The following is a 13,887-nucleotide window of genomic DNA, read 5'->3' on the forward strand; positions in this document are numbered from 1 at the left end:
GCCCCAGGACTGCCCTCTAGCTGCTATATCACTGGCGTTTAGTCGAACTACACAGTCCTTCATCCCTTAGATGCATTGTTTTCAAAGTCTCTGTTAGCTGGAGAATGCTTTCTCCAAATGGATTCTTCTGCAGCACCTCCTGGGGCGGGAAGGCTGGCCTGCTGCCTGCTGAGTCCCAAGGCATGGCCAAGGAGCTCCTGGCCCACCTGGGAGCCCCATTCAGAAGTCAAAAGGAGCTACAGGCCTAATTTTCCTGAAACTGGCAATAGCTGATCTCAAACAGTGCTGTAAGGGACATCAGCCAGGGCCCTGCCAATGGATTTTGTTCTGAGCCACGCCAGTCAGAAAGCCACGGCCCTAGTTCAGGCAGAGCCTCGTAAAGGCCAAACTACCACAAGTGGAAGAAAGGATGAAGACCAAGAAGCAGGTCCACAAAATACACCCACTGTCCTATAAACTCCAAGGTTCAACTAACCAGAAAACCTGCCAAACGTCTCCAAGAGACATTTTGGAAAAAAGGCACGCCAAGACCCAATTGTGTCCTTCGCTGGCCCGTTCTCATGAACACTTGTCTAGCTCGTCTTCCCTAGATTTTAGGTTGTGGGAATGCTAGCATTCTCCTCTAACTAGATTTGCTGGATATCCTCCCCAGTTCTACTTCTTTAACACGATGGAAAGGGAGAAGTCAGGGAATCAATACCTTGCTGGGGAGGAGGCAGAACTCATTAAAGTGCCTGTGACTCTAGGGGAAGACTTTAACATATTTTGCTCCCATGCTTATGGGAGAAAATACTCCTTAATGTGTCACCGGGGAAAGTGATATCCCAAGCATTCTTAATAATTCATTATCATTTTATAGTCATGAGTTCTTCCTCACGTCTAACCTAAACAAACAACCTTCTGTAATTGAAATCTTTTTTTAAAAAAAAAAAAAAAAAAATACTGTTCTCAAAAAATAAAATAGAAAGCAATTGTTTGTAATTCTCCAGGGTAATGAACTCTTGTGTACCTGAAGGTATTTATTGAACCACCACTAATCTTTTTTTTTCCTTTCTGTGCTTACTACTCCAAATCCAATTAACCTTTCTTCAAAGGTCCTATTTTATAACCTCCTGCTATTTTTTAATAGCTATTCTTCACTGGTCATGCAGAAAAAGCTGAATGGGCAGTACATATATGTGGGTGTTTGGAAGCCAGAGGAGTTACCTACATTCTCTCTCCTTGGGCTTCCAAGGGTAAGAATCTTAAAGTGCACTTGCACTTAAACGTGACATATTGACACGAGAGATTACAACCTCTACTGTGTAGTCACTTAACCAGACCTCGCCTAAATCCTCCCTCTCCTCTTAGGTGAACAGTGCACTGCTGGGGTTCAGCTTTATATTTAGAAACCACTGGGACCCTGGGCTCACAACTATTAATGCTATCTTTTGTTGGCAGCTTCAGCCAAGAGGCAAGGAAATAATCATTGTTAGAAGAAGATTTTTGATGGCGGGATAGAGAAGCTGACCCTTTTGCCTGCTTTAGACGCTGAAAATGAATGCTTGGACTTTTAATGTTAGTTTTTTCCAGGAAGAAATGCTCTTCTTTGCACTGATACAAAGATTTACCGGGGAGGGGGTGTCTTCAAAAGATTTGTGAAAATGCATACTATATTTTTAAAGTATGGATTTTAATTTTTTTGCACCAAAATAAACTCATACTTTAATTCCATTTTCCCACAAACTTTCTGAAATTCCCTCAGATTACATAGTTGGTGTAAAGCCATTCCATTTAGGCCTATATTTGCTTTTATGAAATTCTTCCCCAAACTAAATCTAAGGTATGAGGAATCATTTTATATTTATTTTTAAATAACCATAGGAGAATAAACGCAGCTATCTTTTTTTTTTTTTAACAAGTCACATTGTTTCTGATATACCTCAAAATCACACTTACCCAGTTTCTTGGCAAGCTTGGCTTCTTTCTTGGCATCGACCGTCACAAAGCCTATGTCTTTATGCTCCAGGACCTGGGCCACGAGCTGAAGGGACCAATAGGAGAACAGGTGGGCTTGGGATGGCAAGATAGTAGAAAACTTCTCAGGATAGTATTTTGATGTATTGACAGGACAGGGTTCCTCTATACTTTCGGTTACTCTGTGAACAATTCGTGCAACAGGGAAGGAGTCTTTGCTTAGACCCTCAGGAGGAGAGTAATTGAGCAGAATGTTGAGAGCCAAGAAGAAAAAAATCTGAGGAACAGCCCTAAGATATGGAGAAATATATCCACTGTCACACACACTTTCTACCCTTAGAGAAGGTAAAATTTAAGAACGATGGGAATCGGAAAGGACACAGAGTCAGAGTCCCCATGGATACCTGATGAGGAGCCCGGAGCCCTTCTCTAGCTGCCAAATGAGCCGGGGTGGGGTGGAGGACACAGAAGACCTCAGAGTAGAGGAAGCTGTGTCCTTACTGCCCAAGCATAGCCCTGGTTTGACCCTTCCCTGGTTTCTGTAAAGTAGGAATGCCCTTGGGAAATATCTGGCACATAGACCTGAGTTGGCCCCTCAGGTTTCTTGCAGCCCACTGAGAGAAAGGACTAGTAGAGGTTCTGGGGGGACCATCAGCTCCAAAGGTGAGGAGGATGCAGCCGTGTTCTGATGGACAAATGGCTGAAACTACTCTGGGCAGACACCGGCATAGACAATGATACCAAGCACAAGATCGGCTTCCTGTTTAGCCTCCTAAAACAGATAGAAACAAGTAAGGGGACTTTTAGGTGACTGAGTTCTACCTAATTCTCAATATCTGGCTGACTGAATGGGAGCTTGAAATAGAAACAGATCAGTTATCAGAGAGGTTGTGAGATACCAGTTCTATTTTATTTAGTTAAACTTTTAAAAAGATCATTGTCAATTATATTTTATCCAGTCACTCCTAATAGAAACATCTTGCAAATCAGAGGTACAGTATCACAAACTTAATATTGACATTGATACAGTTATGTTATAGCATATTTGGGGCCAGCAGTTGGGATGGTGGTTAAGGTGCCAGACTCCCACATGGCCGACTGCAGTTCAAATCCCAGACCTAGTGACTTGAAAATCATGCTGGGTGAGAGTGCATCCATGCCAAAATCCTGAAAGAATGGAGAAGAAGGGATTGTGGAATGACCATCTTCTCTGAGAGGTGATTTCTCACTTTCTCTCTCTCTTTCTCTAGCGAGCATGTACACCCTATTCCAAGAAAAACTTAAAAAAAAAAAAAAAGATACAGAACACTTTCATAGCCACGAGGATTCCTCTGATGTCCTGCATAGGTTCCTGCCTCATCCCCTCATTAACTTCCTGGGAGCCACTAACTGGTCTGTTTTCCATTTCTCTAACTTTGTCATTTTAAGAAAGTTCTATAAATGGAATCATATAGTATGTAATCTTTTGGAACTAAGTTTTTTATTTTGCATAATTATCTATATATTTATCCAGGTTGTTGGATGTATCAATAAGTCATTCCTTTTTATGGCTGAGTAGAATTCCATAGTATAATGTACCGAAATTTGTCTAGTCATTCACACCTTGAAGGACATCTGGGCTGTTTCTGTTCTAATATTTCTACTATTATGAATAGAGCTGCTATAAACATTTAGGTATAGGTTTTTGAATTAAATATTTGTCTTAATTTCTCCGGGATAAATGCCTAGAAGTATAATTACTGGGTCATATGATAGTTACATGTTTAGTTGCTAAAGGAACTGCCAAACTACCAAATTGTTTTCCAAAGTGGCTGTACTATTCTACATTTCCACCAGCAATGTGTACGTGATCCAGTGTTTCCACAGCCTTGTCAGCCTTTAGTGATGCCCTTTTTAAATTATTTAAAATAACTATTTATTTAATTAAATTAATTTACTATTATTATTATTTTTAATTCACCATAGGGCATGTATACTAACTAGAGAGAGAGAAAAAGAGAAAGCAAGTCAACAGGTATGGGACTCAAACTGTGGTCAGCCATGTGGGAGTCCAGTGCCTTAACCACCATGCCACCAGCTGGCCCTTCATTTTTTTTTTAAATGTTATTATTTATTATTAGTTTTTTAAATGTTCATTATTTATTAAGTTCATTTATTAATGTCTTAGGTTTTTCCTGATGTTTACATTTTTTATCATCTTTCTTAATTAGTTATTACTCTCTAGGATTTTCATAAAACTTATTCAGAGACAGTCTTAGAAGGTTCATGAAATAATGTCTTCATTCCCAAGCTGGCATATGTCTATGAAAAGCCACTTTCTCTTCTGTATTGTTTACCTTTGTTTCCATTCATGTTCCCGTCTTATTTTCAGGGCATTCTGTCTTCTGCCCAAGGTTTTTGGCCTTTGAAGTTCTTTTTTAGACAAAGCAGGTTCTTTAGTAGTATTCTCTTGTCCTAAACACACATTCATCTTCTTGGAGACTGGGGATTCAGAACTTATTATAAAACAACTATCCTCTATCAGCTTCATATCACATTCATCATCAGGCTCAAGCTTCATGGCCTCATCTTCTGCTACTGGCTCTTCCATAGGAGAATGGACCCATCATCATCCAAATATTTGTATCTACGCCTATCAAGATCTTTTCCTAAATCTTCACCAACATTCATTTTATTCAAGGATTCCTTAAGGTGGTGTTCTTACTCCAGCTTTTCAATGTAGTTAAAAAAAATCCTCTGCCAACAGCTTGCTCAGTGGTTAAAACTGTCCTCCATGGTAATGGGTCTCGTCCACTCTCTCATTCTATAAATGGGAGCTTATGCCCTTTGTCTCTAACTCACTTCTCATCTGTTTGTGACCTTCTGATATTTTTCCTTCCCTTTGGTCTCCCCCTTGATTGTTCTGTTGGCTTGTATTTTCTTTTTGTTGAATCTTTCAAAAATAGCTTTTAAAGTCAATGGTTATTTATGACTGGCACTGTCTGTTTTGTTCACGTAGCTGTAATTTGCCATCCCACAACCGAGTTACCCCATTTACCTGCATTCTTGTGTCTGCTAAATTGTTTTATCCTGGATCCCCTCTTATCCCTTCTACCTTCCCACCTGCTATGCAGTCTTTGGTATCTGCAGTAGTCCTCTCAATTTCCATGTTTTTATTCCATTTCTGCCATAGAGTACAGACCTTTGATATATATTGGTTTTAATTTTGATGAAGTCCAATTTATCAATTTTTCCACCTATGGATTGTGGTTTGATATTAAGTCTAGGAACTCCTGGCCTGGCCCTAGATCTTGAAATTGTCTCCAATTTTTCTTCCCTAAAGGTTTAAAATTTTTACATTGAAGTCTGTGATCCATTTTATTTATTTGCATTTAAATATTTTTTAAATTTTTTTTAGGTTTTTGTCAGAGGGTATATTCACTTGACAGAGGTGAGAGACAGAGAGATACAGAGAGAGGGAAAGTGAGAAATCACCCCTGTAGGGTGGAGGGCCACACTGCAATCGCTCCTCCTCCCTTCTACAGTCAGGATTTGAGGCAAACACACACATGCCTAGAGTGATTTTCAAGCCACCAGGTCTGGTACTCAAACACAGGAGAGTAAGAGAGAAAGCACCCTTAGTAGGGTCTTATCATGCCGTAATGCCTTTTCCCTAGCCCTCCAGCTCATGGGGATCTTGAGTGCCCACATACACCTGAAGCATTTTCAGGCCAATCTGGGGATCTGAACTCATGACAGCGTGTGGCTGTAGTTCTATAGTCCAGCCACTAAAGACTGCACCACAGACACTGGGCCATCTAGCAGTGTTTTGAATAAGAATGGGGGAGTGCCTTGTTCTTTGGTTTTTTATTTATTTTTGTTTGTTTGTTTGTTTCTTAATCTTAGGAATTCATCTATTTTCCCTTCCAGTTCTATTAGCTTTTGCTTCACATAGTTTGCAATTCTATTGTTTGGTCCAGATAAGTTTGGGATTTCTTGTCTTCTTGGTGGATTGACCCTGGATCTATTTGGCTCTAAGACTCATGCTACAGATTCTACTTTCACTTCTATAATGGCTTCTTTCTCTCATTGGCCTCTTCATTCCTATGTCTCCCTTTGTTTTCCAAATATCGGTAACTTCTCCCTTAGGATTTCTCTCCCAGTTACAACTTTCTAAGGTCTTTCTTTGCTTACTCGTTCTTCCCTCTTTGGGCTTCTCTTCTACTCCTTATTCTCCTTTCTTCCGGGCTCCTAACCATTCCCTTTCCTCTAAGGCTAAGGATACTGGGAAGAAGCAGCTGCTTTGAGAGTCCCTGGTGCCTGGGGATGGGGGGAGTTGTGGAGAGACAGGTAACAAATGACGTCTCCCACCCCCATGCTTCTCAGACTTTGGCTTAGACTAGGAAATGCTCAGGATAAAAGGCATCATGGTAAGTATTTATATTGTGACTCATCTTGAGCTTTCCCGCAATGCCTGTTTAGGCCAGTCTTTCTGCAAAACCACTTGGCTTTAGTTTATTGCATTCAATCTGTTAGACAAGGTCATTTCTGAATGAGTCTTTTGTTTTCAGTGTAAGCTACTCTGTTCTACTTAGTACTGCTAAAACCTTAACTTAAATTTTTCCTTGCCTGTCATTCGAAGTCGATAATGATGAGACCTAATGGCTATGCGATAAAGTAACTTTCCTTACAGTGGTTCTTACATGTCAGTGTGCATAAGAATCACCTAGAGCATCGGCTAATACGGGGCTTCCTGGAACCAGCAGGTGGCGTGGTAGTTAATGTGCTGGACTCCCACATGGCCGACCATGGTCAAGTCTCAGACCGGGTAGCTTGAAAATCATGCCACGTGTGTGTGTATATATGTGTGTGTGTGTGCGTGCATGCTCATGCACATGCACGCACATACCCAAAATCCTGAGAGGAGAATGAAGGAGAAGGGTTTGCAGCATGACCATCCCTTCTGTGAGATGATTTCTCATTTCCCTCCTTCTCCCTCTCTCTCTCTATCTCTTTCCGGCATGTGCTCACGCCCTATAGGAAAAACCTAAAAAATAAAAACAAAACACCAAGCAAACTCTTTGGCTTCAGTTCCAGAGAGTAAAAAATAGAACAGAGGTGGGGCTTAGGAATCCACATTTATATAAATCACACGACCACACCCATGGTTCTGGTGCATCAGATCACAAGCCACACTCTGAAAAATACTGCCATAAATGGTTCAGCTCACCCCCTGGTAGGGCTGTGTCCTTCTAACCATGACCCACAGGCTTCGGTTGATCCTTTAGGTCCCTCTGTCTTCGATGCAGGAGAAAAGTATTAACCATGGCAAGAATAACAAACAAGAGAGAAAATAAGAAATCAACCCTGAGAATTAAACAGAGAATTTAACTCTGATCTCTCATTTTGTTTGTTAGATGCACGTGGAGGCCCCTCCTAAGCAAGTAAACCTCCTATGAATAGTTACTGTGTTGCTATGTATATGTGACTTTTAAAGATAGGAGGGAATCTTAAAAAGGTTAAGGAAAATGCATATTATGAAAAAACTGCCTGGATTCCAATTTTTTCTTTTTACACTCACATTTTAATCCATTTTCCCAAGAACTTTTTGAGGTCCTCTCGGATGTCAGTGGGAGTTGTTACCTTGGATGAACTTAGTTGTTTTCCTGGTAAACTAAGCACAGCAAACCACTGTCCTGTGCCATGAACAGATAGGCAGAGGCAATCACAGATGGCCAGGAACCCACGCTCGCTAACAGTGTTACCAAACTCAAATCAGGTCCGCTCACCCAAGTGCTGTAAAACCAAACCACAGGCGCATGGTGTGATGAAGGAAATCACAGCTTTATTGCAAAGTGCCTAACAAGGAGAATGAGCAGCTCATGCTGAAAAGACCCGGTCTCCCCAAGATGTTCCACACATGCACTTTAGGGGCAGAAGTCTTAGGAGCATGATCAGTTCAGTGGTTGGTTCAAGGGGGCCTGATCATCTCATGGGCACTCTTGATTGGTGAGGCCTTAAATAATCAAATTGCTGCTCAGATTTCTGGAGCCATTCAAGCCTGGGATCTTTGAGCTCACAACTAGAAGTTTCTGTCCTACAAAACGTCTTAAGTATTGAAATGAAAACCTTATCTTTACTTTAAGTGAGAGTTTTAGAGTTCTAAAGGCCCTTATTCATGGCCAATGTTGTTTCATTATCATAACCAAAGTCTGAAACCTTACCCCTTACTCCGGGCCAATATTGTCAATGGAGCTTGCATTCCGAGAACCTTAGAAAATGCACTTTACTTTTGGTTCAGCCCTTATTAATTTTCAGTTTGGGGAATTCTCTCTTTTTCTTTAACAAAAGGAGAAACTGAAGGCCCCATCCCTCTTAGAGGGTCCCTGCTAGGTTTCAACACCTGCCTGCCTCTTCCTCAGCATCCTCATCCTCTTTCAACCCTAGCACCCCCATCCCTCTCACCACTCCCCTTGATTAGGCCCAAATGCCACCCCACCCCTGAGCTCTGCCATCCTTGCTGGCAGCCCTAGCAAGCCCCTTTCATGGGCCTATCCAAGGGTGGCCAGGGCAGGCAGTAACCCCACAGCACAGTGAAGCTGGGTGGGGAGAAAATGGCTGTGGTAAAATCCTGGGGCCTTCTAGGTGACTCCTGACAGACCATGTGCACTCAGGAACTGCAGCTGCCTGGAGCCAGTGGAGCAGGAAGGACACTCTGCCTCTCATACTTGGCTTGGCCTTGCTCCTGTTTATGCCCCACTCCTAATGCTGCAGCTCACAGGTTCCCTTCTCTATGCAACCCAGTCAATGCTCTCTCCTGGGTCTCGGTCAGCCTTGGTTGCCCTTGGCTGCTCAGCTCAGCTCCTGGCTCATCTTTCACTCCATTCTCCTTTCTGGAATTCTCATAGGTGGTTACATGCACACAACAGTCTAGTCCCTATGCTGTAATTGTTAGAGTTGTAAGTCTTCTCAGTACTGTGACTCTCCTCCCTAACAAGGAGGACACTGGTTTGTGTTTCTTCGTGTCTCACACAGCTCCCTGGAAACACTCAGTATCCTAACGGATGAATGAATGGACTGACCCAAGTACTTTGCAAGCTTAAAGGGTTTGTGAGCCAAAGGAGCAAGAGGAAACTGTCACCAAATAAAGTGACTAAGGGATCCACACATGAGGAGAAGAAAGGTTGGTGTCATTGTCTCTTAATTCCCAGGAAACTAGAATATTCTTGTTAGACGTGACGGCCAGCTTTTACTGTTGACTTGTCACTATTCTTCTGCTGACTGTTGGATGGTTGCCTCTTTTCTGGACTGTCTTGCTTGCTGTCAGTTCTCCTGAGAGGATGAGTTGTCTGGCCATTGTTAGGTGCAGCCCTTTAGTACTGGCACAGTACTCACTCCTTCCAGAAACATCAGGATTTGCTTTGACCATTGTTGAATTTTTTTCAATGAATTACTTAAAAAAATATATTAATTTAATTTTATTATTATTATTATTCAATTTGACCAGAGAGAAAGCAAGCCTTCATGTCCAAGACTCGAACTGCAGTTGGCCATGTGGGAGTCTAGAGCCTTAACCACCATGACACTTGCTGGCACCCAATGACTTACTTTTTCAAATTAGTTTTGCTATAGGGTGTGTGCATTCACAGGGGAGAGAGGGAGAGAGAAAATCAGAAAGTAGTCCCCAGGGAGGATGGCCACACCATAATCCTATCTCCTCCATGCTCCTCTCAGGACTTTAGACACACATGCCCATGCACCAGATGTGTTTTGCAAGCTACTGAGTCTGGGACTCTTAACAGCAAAGTCACCTGCCTGGGATCCAACAGCCTTAACCACCACTCCACTGGCTGATTATTTTGAGTACAGAAGGACTTTTTAAGAATTTCTATGCAAATAATACACAATTTAATAGCAAAGAAGTAGATGTTTAGAATATATCCTCATTCTCTCTCTTTTTTTGGAGAGATTTTTGCTATAGGGCATGTGTACTCTCTGGAGAGGCAGAGAGAGATGGGGAGAAGAGAAAGTAAGAAATCATCCCCTGAGAGGGGGAGGGTGGCCACACCATAATCCCTTCTTCTCCATTCTCCTCTCAAGTTTTGGGCATGCCTGCATGTGCCTGATATGAGTTTCAAGCCACCAGGTCCAGGACTCAAACCAAGGTCAGCCATGTGGGAGTCCAGTGATGTAATTAGTGCACCCCCTACTGATCCCTCATTCTCTCATTTTTAAGATACTGCATTATGTAGTTATTAATTGCACTGCTGTTCCCTCTGTAATGATGGGGTCCAGGGAGTTCTCATCTTCAAATGAAGAAGTGACCCATGGGCAGTCTATCCCAGTGGTTTTGAGTACAGGACTTGGAACTAGACACCAGGATGTTTGACTTGGTCCAAAGCGTGTGCCATGACTCCACGGTGAAATGTGCGTCTAACAATCTCTATTTCAAAGGGTGGTTTTGCAGATGAACCGAGATAACGCATGGAAAGTGCCTGGCATGGCTCTGGGCATACAGTAAGTGCTTAATCAATGTTAGACTTTCTTCCCAATATTCTAACACCGGGAGAGTGCTCTGGCTATTGTGCCAGTTCAGACACCAAAGCCTAAAGTATTGAAATGAAAAGAGGGCCGTCTTAAATCGAGAACCTACCATGTTCAAGCACTTGGGCAAAACCAAAATGTGTAAGATTCTGGTTGGCTTCAAGGACCTCATGATTTAATTGGGAAGGAAGCTAGTGAAAACTTAGTTCTGTGTGCTACGGGGCTAGGACTGAAAAGAATTGCTGTGGAGATTTGAAGAGAGAGCAAGATCCTGGGGGCAGGGCAAGGGAGAGGTCAAACCATGCAGAACCTGTGGACTGCGCTAAGTACTGGGGATTGCATTCCCAAGCACTCAGGGTAAATCAAAAGCCCCTAACGTGGACAAGGCTGTGCGTGGTTCGGCTTGCCTGCCTCTCCAGCCTCATTTGGGGTCACTTAATACACCCTCCTCAGTTCCTTAAACACCAAGCTCTTTCCTGCCTCCAGTCTTTGCACCTGAGCTGTGCTCCTAAGCACTGGGCTTTGGCACAGCCACAGCTGTCTGCAGGGACACCACGCTCGAATCCACAGGAAGACACCCAAACACTCTGCTTCCATGTGTGCCCTCCCTCTGTCTGGAAGACTTTCCTTACCCTGCCTGCCAACCCCTCCTTTCCGTGAAGGTTGCGCTTCGATGCTGGTTCCTCAAAAGGCCTTGACTCTCAGTCTCAGCTGGGTGCCATTTCCCACTCAAGCATAGTGCCTGGTATTTTTTCCTCTGCAACCTTTTCTGTTGTAAAAATACATTAACTTACTTAGGGTACTTCAAACAGTTTGCAGGAAAAAAAAAATAAAGTATGAGTTTATTTTGGTGCAAAAGTAGTTTTAAACCCATGCATAGTTTTTTCATAATGTGCATTTTTCCATGAACTTTCAGAACCTCTTCCTATGATGTTTGTTTATGAGCAGGCATCTCATAACCCGTGAGCTCTGTCTGTTTTTCTCACTATGCCGTCTCTAGCACCTGGCACAGTATCCAAGCAAAGCAGATCTCAAAATGTATTCGTTTCTGAAGTATATTAGTGGATGAAAGAGGAGACGGCTTGGAAGTGGGAGAGCTAGAGCTTGAGAGAGGTGCATGTGGACAAGCCAAGCAGAGCAGCAAGGGCAGCTGAGGAGGAGAAACGGACGTGAGCACAGCTCAGGAGGTGGGGCTGTGCAGGAGCGTGTGGAACAGGCTGGCGTACTTGAGCAGTGAGCTCATCTGGGGAACTGAAAGGAGGCCGTTGTGGCATGTTAGAAAAAGGACTGAACGGGGGCCAGCAGGTAGCATGGTGGTTGGGAGCTGAACTCTTACATGGCTGACTGCAGTTCAAGTCCCAGACCTGGCTGATTGCTTTCTCACTCTCTCTTTCTCTCTATCTGTGTCTCTCTGGTCAAAATTGAAGAATAATGATAATAGGTAAAATAAAAATAAATAAATCTTTTAAAAACAAAGAAAAAGAACTGAACAAATATTAGGACTAGAAGTTCTGATTTCAGAGTTGTCCCAGTGAAAGAACAATATGACTAATGTAGGCTCAGGGAGTGGATCTGAGGGCACAGAAAAGAGAATAGAAGGGAAAGTGGAAAGGAAAGACATCAGTCATGAGACTGACGCCATGGTCTGAATGGCACCCAGAGAAGAAACAGGTGCAGATGATGCCACAAGATGAAAAACAGCCACACCTGGTCACTCCCCCATGGTGCTGGAGAGGGAAAGGCAGGAGATCAAAGGAGAGGGAGGAGGAAGCCAGAGGACTCTAGGGTTTCCAGCCAGGGAAGAAAGTGAAGGATAAGCGATGATGTCAAGAGGGCATGCCAGGAGACCAGTCAGTAGCATAGTGGTTAAGATGCTGGACTCCCACATGGTTGACCACAGCTCAAGCCCCAGACCCAGTGTGTGCATGTGTGCCTAAAATCCCAAGAGGATACTGAGGATAAGGGATTTCGCTCGCTTTCTGTCTCTCTCTCTCTCTGACTAGCACACGCGTCCTATAGAAAAAATCTCTAAAAAGAAAAAAAAAGGAGGGAACCAGCAGTTAGTGTAATGGCTATGTCGCTGGACTCCCACGTGGTCGACCGTGGTTCACGTCCTGGACCTGGTGGCTTAAACCTCATGCCGGGTGCGTGTGCGTGTGTGCCCAAGATCCCGAGAGGAGAATGGAGGAGAAGGGATTGCAGCGTGACCATCCCCCCTGGGGGGTGATTTCTCGCTTTCTGTCTCTATGTCTCTCTCTGTCTGCCTGATGAGCACATGCACCCTATAGTGAAAAACCTCTCCAAAAAAAAAAAAGGAGAGCATGCCGGAACAAGCTTCTCAGCGTGGATTCAGCTGTGTGAGTTCATGGCTGCAGAAGTTCAACCAAGAGCTGGAGGTAGACCGAGGGCTCAGGGCAGAGGTCCACCTGGACTGTGGAAATGAGGCAGATGCATGAGGATGGGTGGCATCTTCAAGAGGCGAGCATCCAAGACCGTACTCAATGGGCCAAGGGCAGGCTGTCTTAGTGTCAAGACCAGAAAGAAGAACCTGCCCTGGAGGCAGAGAGAAGCCACTGGAGAAGTCGGAGGAGGATGGAGTTATGGCAACTCCAAAGTCATGAAGAAGTGGACAGTCCTATCAAATGTTGCAGAGAGTTCAGGAGGGGTAGGACACCCATGAGATCTCTTATCTCAGCACTGGTAAGCCATGGGTGACCTTTTATAGAAGACCTGGGACAGGCGCCAAAGCACTATTGAGTGGGTGACAAGGACATGTCAGGGCAGATGTGGCTCACTCATTTCAAAAATATGCCCATGAAAGGCAGGGGCAACCCACACAGCGGTGAGGGGCATGGTCCCCGCACTAGCCTCAGAGGATAGCACCCCAACACTGCTACATTCGACAGGTTGTCAACAAGTTCATGAACAGTTTGCATATAAAAACACTATGCATTGATTTCGAAGTTGTTTTGAAAAATTTTGTTCCTGATAGGCTCTGTGGTCTAGTGGTTAAGGCAACTGGATCCCTCATGGCTGACCCCATGGTTCAAGTCCCAGACCCAGCAATTTAAGAAACATACACTGTGTGGAGAAACACATGCTCTGTGTGTGTGAGTGTGTGAGTGTGCGCGTGTGCGTGCACCCAAAATCCCAAACGAAGGAAGAGATGGAGGAGAAAAGATTGAGGTATGACCATGCCCCATGAGGAGTGATTTCTTGCTTTCCCTTTCTGTTTCTCTCAGATGAGTGCATGTAACCTCTAGCCAAAAAAAAAAAAAAAAAAAAAAATTACACCAAAATAAGCTCATACTTTAATTCCACTTTTCTACAAGCTTGTTGAAGTCCCCTCATATGTCCCTCAAATCCAGTCCTTTTGTAGAATTTAGCCCTAATCCAAAGGAAGATCGG

General features: G+C 43.5%; 1 protein-coding gene and 1 pseudogene across 1 annotated transcript in view; both read right to left on the reverse strand.

Annotated features, from left to right (window-relative positions):
* CASQ2 (calsequestrin 2) overlaps positions 1–13,887 on the reverse strand; it is a 69,223-nt gene that overhangs the window by 37,327 nt on the left and 18,009 nt on the right. Inside the window, exon 2 of the mRNA XM_006161386.3 lies at positions 1,939–2,023. Within this exon, the coding sequence (XP_006161448.1) occupies positions 1,939–2,023 (85 nt within the window). The remainder of the gene's footprint in view (positions 1–1,938; positions 2,024–13,887) is intronic.
* Positions 2,663–4,917, reverse strand: LOC102492657 (TATA box-binding protein-associated factor RNA polymerase I subunit D-like; annotated as a pseudogene).

The sequence above is a fragment of the Tupaia chinensis genome, unplaced genomic scaffold (assembly GCF_000334495.1).
Source record: "Tupaia chinensis unplaced genomic scaffold, TupChi_1.0 Scaffold138517_1, whole genome shotgun sequence".
NCBI lineage: Eukaryota > Metazoa > Chordata > Mammalia > Scandentia > Tupaiidae > Tupaia > Tupaia belangeri.